Raw genomic sequence first — 19,717 nt, forward strand, 5'->3', positions numbered from 1 at the left:
ATGTTCTTTTACTAAAGAGTAACCGGACGAGTTAAAGTGTTTAAAAATTAAACAAAATTGTGATTTTGGTCTGCATCACATGACCTCCATCTCTTACTCACACTCACAGCTAGATAATTCGAAACAAATTTTGCAGTTCTATTGCTATCAATTCAAAGGAGCGCAATTGACATCCACTGATTTTAGTAGTGAACCACATATGAGAAGTAAAGTGTAGATAAATGCACACTTCACGTTTGTTTTCTTACACAGCTGGACATCTTGGTGCATCGTCTCATCACACTTATGGCAGACACTGGAGAGTCCAAATCGGCAGAGAGTCGGGTGTCCGATGCTACGCTGGCCTGCAGGAGGCTGGCTGTGTCCCACCCTGTACTTCTGCTCAGGTGTGCTATACTGTTCCACATGCCATAGATTCATAACAGGATTAGCTTTTTTTCTTCTTTTCAACCCATACAAGTGATTAGTTTTAATAAAAGTATGTAGTTATTTGTATTAATGGAGTCTGGGTCAACCACAACTCTCTCTCTCTCTCTCTCTCTCTCTCTCTGTCTCTCTCCCTGTCTCTCTCCCTCCAGACACCTGACTATGGTCGCTGCTCTCTTGCATGGCCGGATCCATCTGAACCTGCAGGAGTTCAGGCAGCAGCACCATCTGACCTTCTTCAGTGATGTACTGGCTATACTGGAGTTACTGCAGCCGCGAGTCTTTCACCCAGACCACCAGAGGGCGCTGCAGGACTGCTTGCTGTCCTTCATTAAAGTCCTACAGGTACTGTGCGGGGATTTCGTTAAACTATTCACAATTCGTGTCTGTGTGATCACAAGGGAAGAGTCAACAGAATCAGTTATTCTGAGATCTTTGAGAGATCACTGAGAGTTGTGTGGTTATAGACCTCAGTGTTCGGAAAAATAATTTATCAGTGAAGTAACTGGAAATGACAGTACTGTGTATTACGGTAAACCCCAGGACCTAATAATTAACCTGAGTTTATAGTTAACACTGTAGCTGGTTCTTAGATTTAAGCCATTCTATTAATAAAGCTTTTATTAATAAAGGTTTTAGGTAAATATATGAGTGCTTTTTTTCAACCTAATCTTAATCTACTGCATCTGCAGCGTGGGTGAAATTTACCGCAGATTTTGACACGTTCCTCTTACTGAGAAAAAAACAATATTAACAAAAAATGTTAAATGTTAAAAATGATTGCATTTATGCAAAAGACCTTTTGTAGAATGTATATTTCAGTCAAATTAATTTTCATTAATTTTTCAGTCAAGACGTTTTAGAAATTCAGCTCCAGACCTGTAATATTTGTCTTTTAAGAGATGGGACTACTTATTCACAGGATTCACAGGAATATGAAGTTTCCTCTTCCTTTTCTCATTACAGAGTCAAAATGTTTGTCTATGGTGAAACTCACACTACAGATGCGTAGTGGTGGTGTTGTTGTTTTAAAGTTTTAGTAAAATTAAGCCCCAAATCTCTAATATTCGTTTTCTTAAGAGGTTTATTGTTAATCAAAGAAAAATATATGTATTCATTCATTACTAATGTAGACATGTAAAACACTGAAGTGCTTCAGTTTCGGTCTGATTGGGATTGGATGCCACAAAAGCTGGAGTATTCCTTTGAAAGAGTCTTTTTTAAACAACATGGAGGTATTTATTAAGTTAATGTGCACCTCAGAAACTGACAGTAAGTCAAAATATCTTGAATATAGTCATATTTCTCTAGTATGTCCTATTATAGGGTTACAATAAACCAAACATAAGATTATTAAAATTACTGACTTTTTTTTAAAATTAGTTATTTCAAGCTTGGAATTAGTCTTTACGGTGATTTTGCTCATTTGAAGCATTTAGTTTTAGAAAGAAGTAAAATTATCTGCCAATAGAATAAGAAAATATAAAGCCTGAAATAAAAAACGGCTAGAAATAGGATTAATGCTCTCATATTTGGTTTAGTATAATATTATAACAGGAAATACTAGATGAATTACAATCTATTCAAGATCTTTTCACTTACTGAAATGTAATTCTTTTGCAAATGAGCTTATAAATCTTACAAATGACAAAAATACAAATTCTTTCCAGAACTTCAGAAGATTATCCCGTATGCCGGTCATTAACAAGTTTGTGCAGTTCATTCAGAAATACATTACTCATGACGCAGCAGCTGCCGTGCCTTTTCTTCAGAAGCACTCTGATATTCTACAGTAAGATATGCATTTATTTATTTATTTTTTAATTATTGCTTTTTTTAAAATATATGTTTAGAAAGATATGAGCCAAAATTTCTCTCTCTCTCTCTCTCTATTATAGGGCTCTTGCCTCGGAGAATCCCGACCTGGTGCAGCTGAAATCCCTGCTAGCTGGTCTCACTCTGCCTGTAAAGACCGGCTCCTCAGACATCACTGCCGAGGACAGAGATGGTAACTTATCTGACATTTCAAAGCATAAAGAAAACCAAATTACCGTTTCTAGCTTCCGTTTTAAAAAAAAATCCCCCTCTTCCTTCTAGCTGAGGACTCCTCCTCGGGCTCCTTGCCTCTGGTCAGTATCTCCGCCTCCACAGCACTCAGCTCAGCGGATATGACCAAGTACCTGAAGAAGATCTCCGGAGGGGAAGCCATTGAAGGTGAGACCCTAAAAAAAACACATCATATTTAAACTTCCGTTTATTACTTCAACTCCACACTCATTACTTCAACTCCACACTCATTAGTGACGAAAATATAATAAAATAATATGAAAATTAATGATTTTCGCTTTTTTTAAGATGTGTTGGACGTCTTGACTGAGCTGGATGAGAAGTCGAAGAGGAATCCAGAAATAATCCAGTATTTTGTGGTAAGCCTGCTTAACGAAGTCCGTCGCTAAAGGACGTGTGTTATGCTAAATTTAATGCCGCTTAATGTACCGTGTGTTCTTTCAGAATGATCTACAGAGATTGATGAGCTCGCCAGAGGAACTGTGTCGCAACATGGCCTTTAGTCTCGCGCTGCGCTGCATTCAGAACACTCCCAGGTGAGCCAGCAGTCTTAAAGTAACGCAAAATGAAATTTACACTAATTTCCTCTTACCTCAAATGCAGTCAGGGGTTCGTGGTTTGCACAGGTGAAGGGAAGCTTGTAGCTACCAGTCTAGCGTCATGCAAACTACACGTCTAAACCGTTACACGTTTGCCTCAAGACATTATTTGGCTCGGTAATAAAATATATACTTAAAATATTCCATAAAGTAGCTGAATAAGATGTAAATAAACAAATCAAGATGGAAGACAGAGATTCTGGCTTCAAAATGCTACTTCTACTGCTTTCAGTTATGCAGCGTACTTGTGTACTGCATGTCTATCTATCTATACTTGTCTGTTTGTGTAGTACGAAACAAGTCTATCTGAGATTATCTAACAACTCAACACACTTGTAAGTGTAGGATGATTTAGACATGCGTGTACACAATGCTAACCTCGCTTCCTTCTACCTGTTAGCTACATTAGCCTAGAAGCTGCAGTGCAAATCTAAAGAAGCAAAATTCACACACAAACTTGTTATGTCCTAGAAGTAATAAATATTATTTATATCTTTTTTCTGAACTGTCACTTTAATTCACCACCCAGGGACCCATGTTCTGCCTGTGGTGTTATGGGTTAAATTTTCCATGGTATGAGTATTAATTGACCATTTAAACAACACACACAAGCTGGTGGTGAAACTTAAACGAAATGTTTATTACATAGTTTACGCTCATCCTCGCATCTATAACAAAAACCAAAACGAAGCAAAAAGATCGAACCCCCGAATTGTTGTTTGTTCTATGAGATAAATTTTTACATAAAACCCAGAGAAGCTTTGCTCATTTGGCAAGTCTTTTTAAACATTGTCTGTATCTTATTGTTCTGCTTTTTAAACTCGGCCAATACTTTTGGCACGAGACGACAGAAACAAGCGCTTCGTGGAATGTCTTTATACTGAAGGAAACCTCTTTTCCCACAGGATATAATGGAATCTTTAACAACGTGTCAGTTCAGACAGGATATATATGTTACCTGTTGTACACCCGCAGTCTGTAAAACAAATACTGACATGATGACTGATTTGGGCGGGACTAAAATCCCAAATATATATCTGTTATAATTACATTATCCCCATGTAAAATTAGTTCAATCTGAATAGAACTTTAGAAAGATAATATTAAGTGTGACTTTTCCATAAATTCTCTTACACTGGGCCTCATTCATCAGTCTTTTAAGTTATGTGTAAATGTGTGTAAGCAAAGTGAACTGAAATTTTCGACCGGATTTACAAAAGTTTCGGAAAGGCTGATTTCCTTCGTACTCAAGTGTGTATGTTGATCAGTCGTAAAGTGCAAATACGTTCCTGACACATCTCATTTGCATGTAGTGACGCCCACAAAACCATAAAAGGTCAAGTGCACAGACAGCTGGGAGCACGAAATGAACAATGAGGGTAAAGGCTGAAAGACAGAAGTGGAAGTTTTATACACTTCTATGCCAATAAAAATATTTAATAATATATAATAATAATAATAATAATAATAAGCAAGCGCTAAATCCTCCGTCAGCTGAGGTGTTTGTTTACGGCTTATGGCTCTGCGCAGACAGACCGACCCGTCCTCCGTTTATACACCGCCATTTCTTTTGGTACTGTTGAATGATTAGTTTTATTTGTCTTCATTTATGGGTTTATGTCAGCTCACTTTCTTTATTTTTTATATTCTTCAATTAATGCCAGTAAAATTGGTTAGTTTTCAATTGACTAGTTTTCACAAAATGCTCTTGATGATGCTTTTTATAGAAATTCCAAAATACTTCTATAAGTTGCTCTGGATAAGGGCATCTGCTAAATGCTGTAAATGTAATAAAAATAAGCAATTTAAACTCGACAGTATATACCTTATATAAATAAAAGTGCAGTAATCTGTGCAAATGATATGATTTGAAGTCGAGGTTTACAGTAGTTAGTCTTCTGATGCGTAAATTTCCACACGCTCAGAAGCAGGAATAGAGATGAACGTTTTTACTGGATTTTCATGAATACCAAATTTCTTGTGCAAGTGCTCACAAATGATTTACGCATAAATCCATTCGTATCCAGCTTTATAAATGAGGCCCATTGTCATTATTTATCACATTGTCATTGTAAGCTGAAAGAGAAAGAGGCTGCGAGGAAAAGAGGCACGCTGAGAAATAAAATATAGAAATGCATTTTAATCAGTATTTTTTTTTAAAAACCCAACCATACACCGTGACTATCCGAGACTCTGTTACAACTCAAAAACTAATCTCTAAAAATATTCATCTGCGTTTTGTTCCTTGGTTTCATGTAGCCTGGCGTCAGATTTCCTGCCCACCTTCATGTACTGCATGGGCAGTGGGAACTTTGACGTTATCCAAACAGCCCTGAGGAACCTTCCAGAATATGTGCTCCTCTGCCAAGGTAATATACTCTAAACCTTTTTTCTCAAAAAACCTGTGAGAAATGAACAGCTTTATGTGGTTGTCTATAAGAGTTCTGTTTTTTAAAAAATATATATATTTAGGCTCCTTGCTTTCTTAGCCAGAGTTCATATGAAAAATTCTCCATGTTCCTTCAGTAACGTGATAACTAAACCTTTGGTATTCTCATGTATTTTTTTTTCTGTAGAGCACGCTGACATTCTTCTCCATAAAGCCTTCCTCGTGGGGATCTATGGCCAGATAGACACCAGCTCTGTGATCGCAGAGTCCATGAAGGTCCTGCACATGGAGGCTACAACATAGGCCTTCAGTTTAGCCTCTTTTTTTTTTTATTCTAAACGCATTCTGGTGGGAGATTTGTGTGATTTTAGCTGCCTTAAACCTGAAGGTCATGCTAAATCTTTTTTTTTTTTCAAACCAAATTAACATCAGTGCATTCGAAAATTTCATTTTCTTATATATTATAAATGATTATGAAGTGTGTTATTTTCATGTTTTTTGCTGTCATCTGTCATCATTTCTTTGTAGAGTACTTTGAATAATAAAGAAAAAAAAGATGTCTGAAAAAGTTCCGAGTCGTTCTGCTTGTTTGCAGACACGCCATTGTTTTCAGAGCTCATGTTTTCAGCATCTCATTTATGGGACCACAGTTTATTTCAGTCTGTTGTTTGTGGAACAGAAGAGAAGGGCAATGAACTCCTACTGAACGCTTACAAATGAGTCACGCTAAGTTTTCTTGGCTCTCCCCCATATTTGCGTCCCTGACGAAATTTCTGCTATGCTACACTGCTCTAATGGAAGCCAATTTGCCATGAAAGTGTGAGTTGTTTTCGACTGGTGTCACTTCATCTGAAACACCTCTTTGTGTGTTTGAAGGGAACTGGATGAAGATCATGCTGGTGAGCTCAGGTTATACGCAGCTCTATGAACCATGTCTGTAATTGATTATACACTCTATATATGCTCCCGTCAGCAAATGAGAGGAACTTATAGGGGCTTTTTAGCAGGAAGCCTGAGTGGCTGAGGGTGGTGTTTGTTTATAATGGGGCACTCTAATGTGCAATGCAGCACGAACGGGATGGAAGAGTGCGACAGGCCCGTACCATACCAGCGACTGCGGATACCGATGAAAGCTGAACCCTCTCCCTCCCTGAGCTCCGCACGCCTCCACCATCTTGCGCATATTCTCAGCTTTCCTTTTAGCTTGTCATAAGTGACTAAGGAAATTGATAAAAACCTTGTCAGAAATGAATCACACACATTCCCAGCAGTAGAGCGTACACTAGTTGCCCCTTTGATCTTTGAGAGTTTAATGGCAAACAAAACAAAACATAATTAATCGTATCACTTTCGCTTATTTTATTACTGCACACCAGAATGCTGTACACTGCAGTATGCAGAATAATTTCCCAGAAGTCCATCTCTAACAGTGGAGTTATGCTGTTCAGTAGTGTCCAATGTTCACACATTAGATTCTGATCAGACGTGTAACATTTAAATGCTTTTTAATCTACTATTTGATGAGTACTATGTTATGGACTCATTATTTTTTTCTTATTATAAAAAGTGTATGATTTCAGGCACAGCTATTGGATCAGATCTTTAGCTAGATCTTTAGATAGACAGTAAAATTGCATTTAGGTACTAGCTGACTTCTGGAGGAATATTTTTCAAATCAAAATCTCTGTCTGCCGCATCTATAATGATTACCATGAATCACAACAACATTCCCTCAAATTCAAGTCAGTGGTAATCACCCATATGGTAGAGATGTAGTCGATAAGCCTAATACTCTTTAAATAGGATTTTACGCTGTCTGTATTTGCTACTCAGCTAGCAATCTACCTAGCAAGCAAACCCTTTAGTGGTAGTGTGCTCTTTTTTTTCGCTACACCATACTACCAAAAGTTTGTGGAAAACTGACCATCACACCCACAAGTGCTTGTTGAACATCTCATTCCAGATTTATTCCCCCTCTTTACTGTTATAATAAGCTCCACTCTTCTGGGAAGGCGTTCCACTAGATGTTGGAGTGTGGCTGTGGGGATTTGTGTTCATTCAGCTACAAGAGCATTAGTGAGATCAGGCGCTGATGTTAGGTGAGGAGGTCTGGGGTTCAGTCGGTGTTCCAGTTCATCCCAAAGGTGTTCAGTGGGGTTGAGGTCAGGGCTCTGTGCAGGACACTCGAGTTCTTCCACTCCAACCTTCACACACCATTGTCATGCTGGAACAGGTTTGAGCCTCTTAGTTCCAGTGAAGGGAGACTGTAATGCTACAGCACACAAAGACACTCTATACAATTGTGTGTTTCTAACTTTGTGGTAACAGTTTGGAGAAGAACCACATATGGGTGTGATGGTCAGGTGTCCACATACTTGTAGCCATAGAGTGTATGTGTCATTGCTTGTGTAACACACACTCACACACACACACACTCATTCACATCTAGGGGCAATTTGGAATAGTCCAGTCCATCTACTGGCATGTTTTTTGGAGGTGGGATGAAACTGTAGAACGTTGAGGAAACCCACACAGACACAAGGAGAACATGCAAAACTCCACAAAAACAGTAACCCGAGCTCAGGATAGAACTGCGGACCCTGGTGCTGTGAGGAAGCAAAGCACTGCTGTCAGAAACAGGAGCAGTACGCAGCTTTTCAATACTGCTCCTTGCTTCTTTTTGCCAAAGTTAGTTGCATTCCACTGAACATACCTTTGCACTGTGTGACATGTGAGAATAGAATAATTCTGATGTGAGAATAGATTTCTTGCTTCTTTATTTGCACCAGGTTAGCTTACACTGAAATTTTAATTATAATTTGTACCAGACCATCTGAGTGGTTCTTTGCAATTATTCCTATTTCTAATTCCTTCAGAGATAATGGCTTTAGTTCTTCTAAATCATTCCTCTAGCAGATGAAGTGCTTGATCTGCATTAATTGCACCTGTAAGTTGTTTTGTGGCAAGTCTGGTTTTTTTTTCAACAGCTTTTAGTAGCTGGGTTTCAGCAGCTTGGCCCAGATGGCTTTTCTTGCCCGGGCCATTTTCTCCACAGGCTGGCTGGCACTGGGGCGGAACGGAGCTGAGTGACAGTTCTGCTGGGGCGGGGAGGTGTTACTGAGGTCTTGTGATGATTCACTGACACACTGCTTTTCCCCTGACAGATCTGTGGTTACTCAGTAAAAGCAGCTGCTCAGGCATCGGTGTGCCACGAAGAGTCTTAGGGCATAATGATAACTGAGCCTTAATTTTGTTCAGAATGTCATCTTTATATTCAGATTTAGTGTTCGTAATATGCAGAGTATCACTGATTTGGTGGGATTAGTAATGTGTGTCATTACAGTTAACAGCTAGCCCCATAATTAAAGCAGAGTTTTGGGAAAAATGGGGAACATTTTGCTTCTTTTGTATTTTTTATGTAGTTAATCAGCCAGGACCTGATGGCCAAATTCTGCAATTTCTTTGTTTTTTTTGGTTTTGCACTGTAGTTACATGACTAGTGTAGCTACAATAACAGTATTTCAATCTTAAAACTTGGGCTCAATTTGAGGAGGATGAAAAGGAATGACTCCTTTTCCTTCCCCTTTTGAGTCAGTAAACCACTTAACGTGTCTGTTATCAACCTTCCGAAATTGCAAAGTAATGAAATTTGAAACAAGTCAAAAAAACAACTCAACAACTAAAAAATTCCACATTTGTGGAAAGTCGAAAATCTGTGTAAACAAGTTTTTTTTTTCCCCCCAGAACCATTCATTTTAATGGATGAAAGGTTTGGACTGCTTGTATCTTCTTCACCTTGTTTGGGACAGTCCGTGATGTGCTGCTACCTGCCCGGTGCACACCTGTCGGCTCTGTCTTCTCTTCAATGGCACCTTCACCTTAGATCATCTCCTCTTCCTTTATGCATGACTGGTGCCTGGCTATAGCATAGAAAAAGGAGAATGCCGACTGCCTCTTCCCTTTTCCTCTGGTGCTTTGAAGTATAAAGTGTGATTGCCGTTGGATCGCAAATGCTTTCCTTGAAGGTTTTGACATGAAAAAGCAGCCCGGGCTCTCTGCTTTAGCCCAGCGCCAATGATCCGGGACTAAAGCAATCAGCCCTGCTGACTATAAGGAGATACAATTACCACAGGGAGAGAGTGAAGACGCAGAGAATCCGCTAAACACCATCACAATGCCAACATTGTGTTACTTCTTTCGCTTGAAGTCTGTTTTTATCTCAGTGGTAACTGAAAATCAGTTGGGTGATCCATTAAACAGCTTCATTACAATGTCCTCAGACTAACGTGGACATCAGTAATGTTCATTTTGGTGTAAACCAAGACAAACAAGTCTAGAGAGTTTAGCTAAATCCAAAATGGTCATGTGACCTGTGGTAATATTTATAATTCTCATCAGGGACAGAAATGATAAATCATACTTTCTCACGTCCCTTAAACTTTGATTTAATCTGAGCTTTCACTTTTGCCTGCAACAATTTAAAACACGCTTTCCCATGACTCAAAGTAGGGGTCATGTCATCTTCTGCCTGTACAGGCGTACTGTTTGCTTAAATGTCACTCATGTAGATGAGTATTAATGGTATTATGCATTGCTAAGACCCTGTGTCATCTCTATCCTGTGCTGGCACATCTAGCCTGGAATCTGATAGCTCCATAGCCTGTACAAGAGCACAAGTGGAAGAACACGGCGATCATAATGAAGCACTTAATTGGATCAGATTCAGCAGAACAGTTTGTAATAAATGAAAATAAAAGCTGCAGTGTTCTGTTTGTTTTATAGTAGCAGAGGAGAGCTGATTTCCTCGGCTCTTCTGTCTTTCAGAGAGGATTCGTTCCTTCCATATTGCATCTTAGCCCTGCTGTGTAAGCCTGCACGAAACAGTCAGGCGATAATGCATGAATCATTTCCTAGCGCTGCAGAAAGCAATTAGCCCTCCTAAATTACGATCCGGCTTCACAAATAGATCAATCAAGAGAATCCGTGCCACACTACGATGCAGCCGCGAGCTCATTCGAGTTCGGTTAATGGTGCCATGAATGGAAGAGCATAACAAATAGCGTGCCATGGTTTGCTGTTGCTGAACCATTTAGCAGGGCTATTTACCATCTTATAGTTTGATGATTTGCTTTAATTGTGATTTTGTATTAAAACAAGTGAGATTAGCCTGTGAAGCTGAGCAGAATTTATATAGACCAAAACATGTTTGCTTGTTCTCAGTTTCAAAGCAGTTTGCACACAGGTATCACAGCAGGGCTCAGGAGGTGAAGTTATCCCATAGCTTCAAATTCTTGTAGAACATCAAGGCGCTACTCAGTGTGTTTTAATGTGACTTTGATACGCAAATTGTTCTTAAGCTCCACTCTGGATTCTAATTGTGCCAGAATTATTGTGTGTGCTGAAGGAAGACCTTCAGAGTCTTTCTTGGACTTCTGGTATTGTTTGCCTTCCATTGTTGGGAAATGGGTTTCACTCCCACTTCAATGGGTGTTTAGGGTGAGAGCTGAAGAACAAACATTAGATGTAAGGAGTCTTGAAATCCCACCATTTACCTGTGACCAGAGAACTAACACACAACTGATCCTTCTGTCTCTCTCTCTCTCACACACACACACACACACACACACACACACACAGACACTGTTTATTTAACCTCCCTTACAGCTTCTATAACCTGACTGGCCATGCCATTAGCCACATTTAGTAGTTCCTGATATTACTAAATACTGCTGGAGAGTTTGTGTTTGCATTATACACGTACACTTTAATCATCTGATCAAAGAATTGTCATGACATTCTACAGTACTGAAATTTTCATCTCAGCAGCGTTATTAAATTCCAGCTGTTAACGCCAGTGCGGACAGTGTGGAGAGAATCCGGCCAGGTGTGGAGAGATGTCTCACCCTCGTTGCTGTTTGTGGCCCAGTGACTTTTGTTGTTCTGACCAGCTGTGCTCTGATCAAAGCCCAAAGCAGTTAGCACAGAGGCCGTTGACAGCTCTGCGTATTCTCCGAGCTCTGATCTGATCAGCCAGCATGCTGTGCAGAGGTGTCTGTGAGGTAATATATTTTCAGTGGATTAATTGACACACCTGTGTTTGGTTCCCCAACAAGCAATCACAGTGCACTCATCGCCTGTCCATCAACGCCTGCCATGCAGCTGTGTCGAATGGATTGCAATTCCTCTTTGAATAACAGCTAGATGTACACTCAGATATCTGCGCAGGCTTCCTGTTTTTTACAGGATACTCCATTATTTTTAACCACTTTTTGATGGCATTAAGTTAACCTAAAAATGCTAAACTAAAACTTTTATCTGTGCTAGCGTTGAGCTTAGCTTAGTGCTAGCCAGATATGGGGTTGATAGCTCGACTATGGAAAAATACTTACTTTTTAAGGCAGTTGATGTGTCTACTCTGCAAAAAATGAAATGACAATAACTAGCACACATAGTGAGTAGATCCATATACAGCATGATAGACACCGCAAAAAATAACATCAAGTGAAAATATCTTGAATATAGTCAAATTTATAGAGTATTTCCTATTATAAGTTTACAATAAATCAAATATAAGATCATTAAACCTAAGCCTGAACCTTACTGGCAGACAGTTTTGCTTCTTTCTAAAAATAAATACTAAAAGTAACAAAACTAAAATTAGCAAAGAACGTTTCAAGCTTGAAATGTCTAGAAATAAGGTTAATCTTATATCTGATTTATTGTAATCTTATAATAGGAAATGCTAAATGAATTTAATTAGATTCAAGATATGTTCAGTTTGCTAAGGTGTCTTTTTTGCAGTGTATATGGTAGTGTTGATCTACTCAATACGGCTGCTAGTTATTAGCATTAAAGTAAGTTTAAAGTGTTTAAAAGACGACCTAAGCATGCAGAATGTTACCTGATTAGCTAGCTAATAGGCACAACTGGATTATTAATAGTAGTTCTTAACTATTAGTTATTAATTCAGCTGGAAATCTGATTGCCTATCAAGAGCTAACAGCTAATAAAGCTAATGGCATAATAAACAAATAAGCCCACATTTTCATTTAAATTGAAAAGTCTTGAAGAATCTTGTACGCTTGTATTTGAGAAATTAGGTTTTCTGACTGAATTTTGCACCATTTCCCCCCAAATCATCCATCCATCCATTTTCTGTACCACTTATCCTACACAGGGTTGTAGGGGAGCCTGGCGCCTATCCCAGGAGGCTCGGGGCACAGGGCGGGGAACACCCTGGGCAGGGTGCCAACCCATCTCAGGGCACAACTGCACACACATTCACACACTACGGACAATTTGGAAATGCCAATCAGCCAATCTTTGGACTGGAGGGGGAGGCTGGAGTACCTGGAGGAGGCACGGGGAGAGCATGCAAGCTCTGTGCACACGGGGTGGAGGTGGGATTTCAGCCCCCAATCTTGGAGGTGTGAGGCAACAGTGCTAACCACTAAGCCACCGTGCCCCCCCCACCCTGCCATCCCCAATTCGTTTAATTTAAATACAGTAATAGAAGAATGTGGAATTATAATCAAGTAAGTGAAGAATTTGCAGCTTTTGAGTCAAATTACTCACCTGTTTGACAGTGAATGAAATTCCTTTGCATGGCTGATCTAGCCATGGCTGTGAAAATGATCGTTTTCTTCTGTGAAACACGTATCGTTTGCATCCTCAGCCCAGCCCTGAACAGTTCCTCTCATTTGGACAGGTGATCTTTCTTTCCCTATAGACTCTGCTTTGATTAAGATCGCCCACTCAGACAGTTCCTGAATCAAAGCAGTCGGTTTAAATCATTTCCATTTAGTGACAGAATTCCCAGCCACTCAGACAAATCTTGCATTTCAGACAGTGTCGCTTTGTAAATTTCATTTTTGAGTCACATTCGATTACAGAAACTCATCAGCACCTTCCCTGAGGGCAGTCTCCCTTTTTTCCAGTTGTGTAGAGGAGTAAATGAGCGCGATGCAAACAGCCATATGCCGTAAATGGGCTAGTAAATGAATGTCAATTATGCGGGCCAATTAGGATGATGTGTTTACTGTGTAAACAGAAGCTGTTTGTGCTTCTGCAGAAGATTTTATCTAAAGCTCTGGGTCCTTACTGAAAGCTTCTCAGCTGCCAACCCCAGATCCCTTTTTTCTGATTTAAAATCTTTGCTTTAGCAGTGTGCATTTTAAGACTCATATGGGAGAAAGTGCAAAATGCAGAACCAGACAAAAAGCCTACTGATTGGCTACATGAGGGTGAGTCAGTTGAAAAGGTGTATTGTTTTTTCATTGTTTATTGCAAATAGGTGTCGCAAAAGTGTTTCCTTTTTCCCCTTTTTTTCTACATAATCTCCATTTTGTTCAGCGTTCCAGTGCTTAACAAGTGTCCGAATTCCTCTAGAAAATAATTCATGTCGCATTTTTAAAGTTTTCATTTGACTCACCGTCATACATGCCTATCTAAGAGTTCACATAGCGGGAACTGTGCTTTTTCTTTTTTACCTTCTTTTCTCGTTACACTCCAGTGCCTTGTGTCTGGTTTGTCACGTTAATAGACAACACAGAAGCTGACTAGTGCCTGAACTTGTCTGTAGAAGACTGCATAATAAAAACAAGACCTCTGCAAATGGAATATTGCTGGGCCTCTCTATTACACATGAAGGAATTAGGTGTCATGATGAACCACTGATGAAGAGTGATGTTCTCAGAGTCTGGTCTTAAATGAAGCATAGGGTGAACTCCTGTCTCCATGACTGGATATTTTCCTTCAAACCAAGCCCTGTTCAAGATGCATTAGTGGTCACAGGTGAGTCATGTGACCAGGCGAGAAGGTGGGGCACCTATGAAAGTAGTTAACATGTGACTTGGGTGACTTTTCTTTAGCCTGGAGAAGAGCACAGATCTTCTCTTCGTCCATCCAACTGGAAGCCTCCTCAGCTCTCATGATGTTTTTTTTTTTCTTTTTTTTTTTCGCGAGACTGAATTGAACATTTGAAATATACAACAGCTTCATTTTTTATTTTAATTTGCTATTTGTACTCCAGGAAGACCTGCATTCCATAAACTCATCATCACATCCTACACCTATCTCGCCTGACCTCAAGACATCTACAGCGCTGGCTCTTCTGCCTGTTCTGGACTGTGATTCACGACTGTATACTCAAAGTGTGGATCTTCCCTAGTGGGTCATCATGTTCAGCTCTGGACAGCTCCTCTCTTCTCTGAACTCTGGCGTTCTGCACTCTCCAGCAACTCAGTTCTTCCCTGCCTTTCCCAGCAGACTGGGCCATCCTCAGCTCCTGATCCCTGCTCCACTGCTCAGCTACGAGTTGCTGCGCACCTACCTACAGCCTGAGCCTTGTAAACAAGCCCTGCTGCTGGCCTCACAGGCGTCGTCCATGGTCCGACTTTCCAGTGACACTGGTAAGAGTCATCGAATTTGCTGGGTCTCACGCTGTTATGTCAGGAATCTCAATTTGTAGTTTAATTACAGTTATGTTTATTAAGACTGCATTAATGTACTACATTCCCACATACTACTGGGATGATATGTCTTTTAATTATTGCCTGTCACAACAAAACAAACACATCCTTCTATAAGAAAATGTATGTTAAAGTACAATATGTTGTCTTTTGGCCAGTGAAGCAGCAAAATAGATTGTCTTGTGTTGCTTATTTAGGCAATATATTTTTAATAATGTACATGTAATTCACAGTATGAGAGGTAATTTGAGGATGATGGCCTATTCTCTGATAATAGCCATCCTTGGCATTTAATGGGACTTGAATGTTTACAAAGGATCAGCTAACAGCTTGTAACTAACAATCAATTACGCGGCTCCGCCAGAGAGAGCTTAATGAATGCTGCGCTAATTAGCCAATCCAGAGCTGTTAGTTCCCCCCGTCAGCCGCTGGCATCCACCTAATTGGCCACATGCTTCCAGATGAGCCACGGCCCGCCAAGCAGCGGCGAGCTCGTGCCAACTACAGCAGCTGGCAGCTGGAGGAGCTGGAGAAGGCCTTCAAGAGCACGCACTACCCTGACGTGTTCATGCGCGAGGCCCTGGCACTCCGACTGGACTTAATCGAGGCTAGAGTTCAGGTACAACCTCTTCAGAATGGCTTTATGTTATTGATGATCACTGACCCTTAAGATTTGTGTCAGGCATTTCAAACTGCATTGTGTATGTTCGTGTATATTCTCCATTTCAGTCATGGAGAGCTACTCCATGACTGATATGATACTACTGCACAGTTTCTTTCTTCTATTCTTATAATATCTTGTCCAGCAAATCAAGGGCTTGGTAATTAGCTGATCAGTTTGATAGCTTTTTAGGAAAAACTTTAAACTGTGCAGCCCAGTGGCTCCTCAAGACTGGAGCTGAGAATCCATATCTGTTTATACTAGAGATGGCACAATACCAGAAAAAAAAAAAAATGGTGGCGGACATCAGAGAAAACATATCAGATATCAGCTCCTGTAAGAAATGGCAAAGATTGAAATTAGATTTGGAAAAGAAATTTATTTATGGAACTGGAAAAATATTTACATATCAAGAGACTTTACTGTTTTTTCTTTTGTTAGGATTGGTTTTATATCCTATATACTTATATATGTATATTGTACACTTTATATTGTAAATCTATCTATTTATTTATTTATTTATTTTTATTTAATTTTTGTATGAAAGAGTGCTTTATGTGAACTGTGAAGTTCTTCAGTTAAAGCTTTTAAAGCTTATTATTTTAAAAGAAAACCATATGGGATGAGTATTGATATCCGCTGATACTCAAGATTTCATCAGAAAAGAAAAAGAAAAAGTGGTATCGTGCCGTCTCTAGTTTATACATGTGGGGTAAATATTAATCAGTGATATTAACTGATGATTCCTGCGCCTCACGCTATGTGTCTGTACGGTACAGGTGTGGTTCCAGAACCGCAGGGCGAAGATGCGCAGACAGATGAAACTTCAAGGCCAGAGTGGAGAATTGTGTGCTGGGAAAGACAGTGAGGCCAGAAAGCCAGCACCATCCAGGAGGAGCACGGAGTCAGACAGCGACCAGGTGCCATGCTGGGACAGCAAACAGGAGAAGAGCGCTGGACACAGACTGCACCAGGGGGCCAGACAGCAGGCAGGATCAGGAGAGACCAGTCCAGAGGAGTTCCGCTTCTGCAGCATTGCCAAACTGAGGGCCAAGGCCAGGGATTACGAAGCCGAGATCCACAGCACTGCAGCCAAGGGCGATAGGAAGTGGTGCTTAAAAGCACACGTGTCCAAACGTGACTGATGAAAGTGATCTGAGTTCCCAAACACCACTGTGCTATGGAAATATCTGAATTCCTATGATGCTAGTTTATTTATTTTCACCTTATTATTACACAAGTTGGGGATGATACTTTATATATTTCTTCATTTTACCCTGATATTTCTGTGGTTTGTATTAATATGCAGTATGTGAATATTTTCCACAGCTCTTGTCATTCTCTATGATCACTAAAGTATTAATACTAAACTGTTTCTGTTGTTGTAATAATATTCATTTCAGATTACTTTCCCGAGAGTTATCATTATATTTTTCCTAGCATTATTATTTTAAAACCAAATTAAAATGGACATAAGAGCAAAGCATACTAATGGTGAGCATTTATGCTGTAATTGTATTATTAAACATTGTAATATTAATCAGGATCATGATCCTAATTGTGTCTCTCCTGGCTGGATAGGTGGAAAAATACGATTTGTTTTGGGCAAAACATTTAGAGCAAATAAAAGACAAATGTCAAGTGTTTTACCGATGAGAAAACGAATGATGATCTCATCAATGACCGCACCTTCAGTCAGCTATCCTGTTTCACTAGCTGGAGAGAGACACAGGATGTCTGCAAGCTGCCACAAGCTCGCTGCAAACACAATGGGGACGGTTGAAAAATGACTGCCGTCTCTGACAGAGGTGCTCTGTGAAGATTACATTTGTAAACGTGCTTGTCGTGCTTCTTTCCTCCTTCCCCTTTCATGCCGTGTGTAGGTGTTGACTACAAAACTATTTAACGTCTTCTAAAAATAATTACAGGCACTTATTTAGTTTAGTTGATCCTCAAGACATTTCGTAGATTAAGAAAAGCCTTTCTTGGTACAGATATATATCCAGCAGCCTAGTTTGTTTGTATTTGTCATTCATATGAATATGAGTAGATCAAGAGGATTACTTTAACAGTGCCCCAGCCTTGTTTGAGGATAAGAACCCTGGACCCACAGAAATCATTTAAACAACCATTTCCACTTCTCAGTGCAGCTTGAGTGACGGTTAGGAAGTGCACCACTGAGAGATCAGGCTTTTATCCTGTATTGCTCACTGTGATGTGAGAACACCCTCTTCTGGGTCTTGGATGCATCTGCAAAGGCTTTCTTTCTTTCTTTCTTTTTTTTTTTTATTGGTAAAAGGCATGCTTGTTTCACAGTATCATAATATATATTCCTTATGACAAACGTTTGAATGGATTTAAACTACAATAGCTCTATTTGCTTGCTTTGGTGTTAACAAGGATTTGTAATAAGGATATAAGTTGCTTTGAATGCCTGAAAAGATGATAAATCACAGATTTTACAGAAAATGTAACTGCAGAAGTATTTAATTTAATCTGAGTATTCATTATAAACAGCAATAACGTTCGTTAATGCATTCATATTTAGTACTGTGATAAAAGCAAAAGATATGAATATTTATAAGCCATTTAAATACGACTGCTCACTAGCAGGTTTTCATATTGAAAATTAAAAGAAAGACTTGAAATTTGCAGGCAGGTGAAGAAAAGTTTCAGTAGTTCAAATGCATTAAAAAAAAAGACATATGGAAATATCACATCAATACAAACTTAAAAAATAAAACCATGAAGCTATGAAATAGTCCTAAGATGAAAATAACTTTTCTGAAAGCATAAATGGATTTTGCTGTCTTGCTGTTTTAAGAAAATAATCAATAACAGGATGGCATGATCTCTTACTACCTCTAAGCATTCAATAACACTACAGCCCTAAGTGATTTATTCCTCCTACACTACAGCAGTATGCCAAAGACTGCAATTTTTTTGGTATGACATCATACTTTTTATCCGTTTATAGTTTATATTGTGAAATGTCTGTGAAACAGGTTAGTTCCTGTTATCACTTACATTATAACAGCTATATATAGTTCACCTCTTTTTTCAGAAGAAACAAAGACAAAAAAAATGCAGTCTGTCTGTCAAACCACAAAGACTCTCCTGTGTTGGAAAACCTAAAGGAACAGCTGTTACAAAGCGCTGACACTGGAGACTCCTTCCAAACATTTCCTCATTGAAAACTTCACTAAAACAGTAACACACTTTTTTTTGTTGTTGTTGTTTTCTTTAATCTGTTTATGTAGAGCATCCAAAAAGTTCCCGTTCAAATTGTTACTACAAAAAAAGATAACATAATGTAACGAGTGCATTAATATAATCCTTCTAACTGGTGTTTGGACAAATTGTCCTACATATTGATACGTACTACCAAGTGTTTCACTTTACTAAAATATGTGACCTATAGTTTTCTGCTGGAAGCATTTTCGGATATATCACACATTAATGAAGTAGACAACATAGCACTAATTGTTTGGGATGTTGTATATGAAGATCTACAAATGCGCTCTATATGATAGGACAGTTTGATAAGGTAGGACAAATAAAGAATACCAGCACTATTGTCAGAGTCGTGGTGTTATAGAAAACTAATCAATCAGATTTGAGATTTCCACAGCTTTATAAGTAATATATATAAAAGTAAGGATTATGCAAAAGTTAGTTCTGGTCTAATCTAATCTGATTGGACGAGCGGCGTTCCAAGAGTGCTCATATTCAGTATAACCGCACTGGGACGTTTCACTGTATGTCACTCCACTCGCTACAGTTACCTGAAACCAGTAGTTAGTGACATCATGAGCGGACATGGCAAACGACACATTTTTCATGAACATGACTTCTGAAATAAAATATGAAAGCTCGCCAGATGAAGACGTTTAACTGGAATGTTCAATAACTAATCATTGTGAGCTAGCTAGCCAGCTAGCTGACGGGTTCTCAGTGATTGTGGCATTTTCGGGATCTATTTCTGTTCGTTGAGCAAAAAATAAACACATCATTTGGCCATGTTGTGTCTGAACCATCAGTTACTCGATATTAATTTTTTATTTATAAAACTGTTGTATAAAAGCAGTATCGCATTCGCAGTCAT

General features: G+C 39.2%; 2 protein-coding genes across 3 annotated transcripts in view; both read left to right on the forward strand.

The window, feature by feature from the left end:
• The window catches only part of ints1 (integrator complex subunit 1), a 35,559-nt gene extending 29,507 nt beyond the window's left edge, over window positions 1–6,052 (forward strand). For both annotated transcript variants that reach the window (XM_034298598.2, XM_034298599.2), the window contains exons 40-48: window positions 253–386; window positions 579–771; window positions 2,097–2,218; window positions 2,325–2,434; window positions 2,524–2,640; window positions 2,782–2,852; window positions 2,938–3,029; window positions 5,352–5,461; window positions 5,669–6,052. In XM_034298598.2, the coding sequence (XP_034154489.2) occupies window positions 253–386; window positions 579–771; window positions 2,097–2,218; window positions 2,325–2,434; window positions 2,524–2,640; window positions 2,782–2,852; window positions 2,938–3,029; window positions 5,352–5,461; window positions 5,669–5,784 (1,065 nt within the window). In that variant the 3' untranslated portion in view covers window positions 5,785–6,052. The remainder of the gene's footprint in view (window positions 1–252; window positions 387–578; window positions 772–2,096; window positions 2,219–2,324; window positions 2,435–2,523; window positions 2,641–2,781; window positions 2,853–2,937; window positions 3,030–5,351; window positions 5,462–5,668) is intronic.
• Window positions 6,053–14,221: 8,169 nt separating this feature from the next.
• On the forward strand, window positions 14,222–17,831 carry si:dkey-43p13.5 (paired mesoderm homeobox protein 2). Its single transcript, XM_026930128.3, has 3 exons — window positions 14,222–14,891; window positions 15,413–15,570; window positions 16,392–17,831. Exons 1-3 carry the CDS (start codon window positions 14,660–14,662, stop codon window positions 16,755–16,757), a joined length of 756 nt encoding a protein of 251 aa, XP_026785929.1. The 5' UTR covers window positions 14,222–14,659; the 3' UTR covers window positions 16,758–17,831.
• The last annotated feature ends 1,886 nt before the right edge of the window (window positions 17,832–19,717 follow it).

Source organism: Pangasianodon hypophthalmus, chromosome 23 (genome assembly GCF_027358585.1).
Source record: "Pangasianodon hypophthalmus isolate fPanHyp1 chromosome 23, fPanHyp1.pri, whole genome shotgun sequence".
In the NCBI taxonomy this organism is placed as follows: Eukaryota; Metazoa; Chordata; class Actinopteri; order Siluriformes; family Pangasiidae; genus Pangasianodon; species Pangasianodon hypophthalmus.

Bases quoted from the DNA above. Each gene is read 5' to 3' on its own strand.
- si:dkey-43p13.5 (XM_026930128.3), top strand. From the start codon at position 14,660: ATGTTCAGCTCTGGACAGCTCCTCTCTTCTCTGAACTCTGGCGTTCTG. The intron at 14,892-15,412 runs GTAAGAGTCATC...ACATGCTTCCAG, and splicing joins CCGACTTTCCAGTGACACTG to ATGAGCCACGGCCCGCCAAG. The intron at 15,571-16,391 runs GTACAACCTCTT...TGTACGGTACAG, and splicing joins TAATCGAGGCTAGAGTTCAG to GTGTGGTTCCAGAACCGCAG.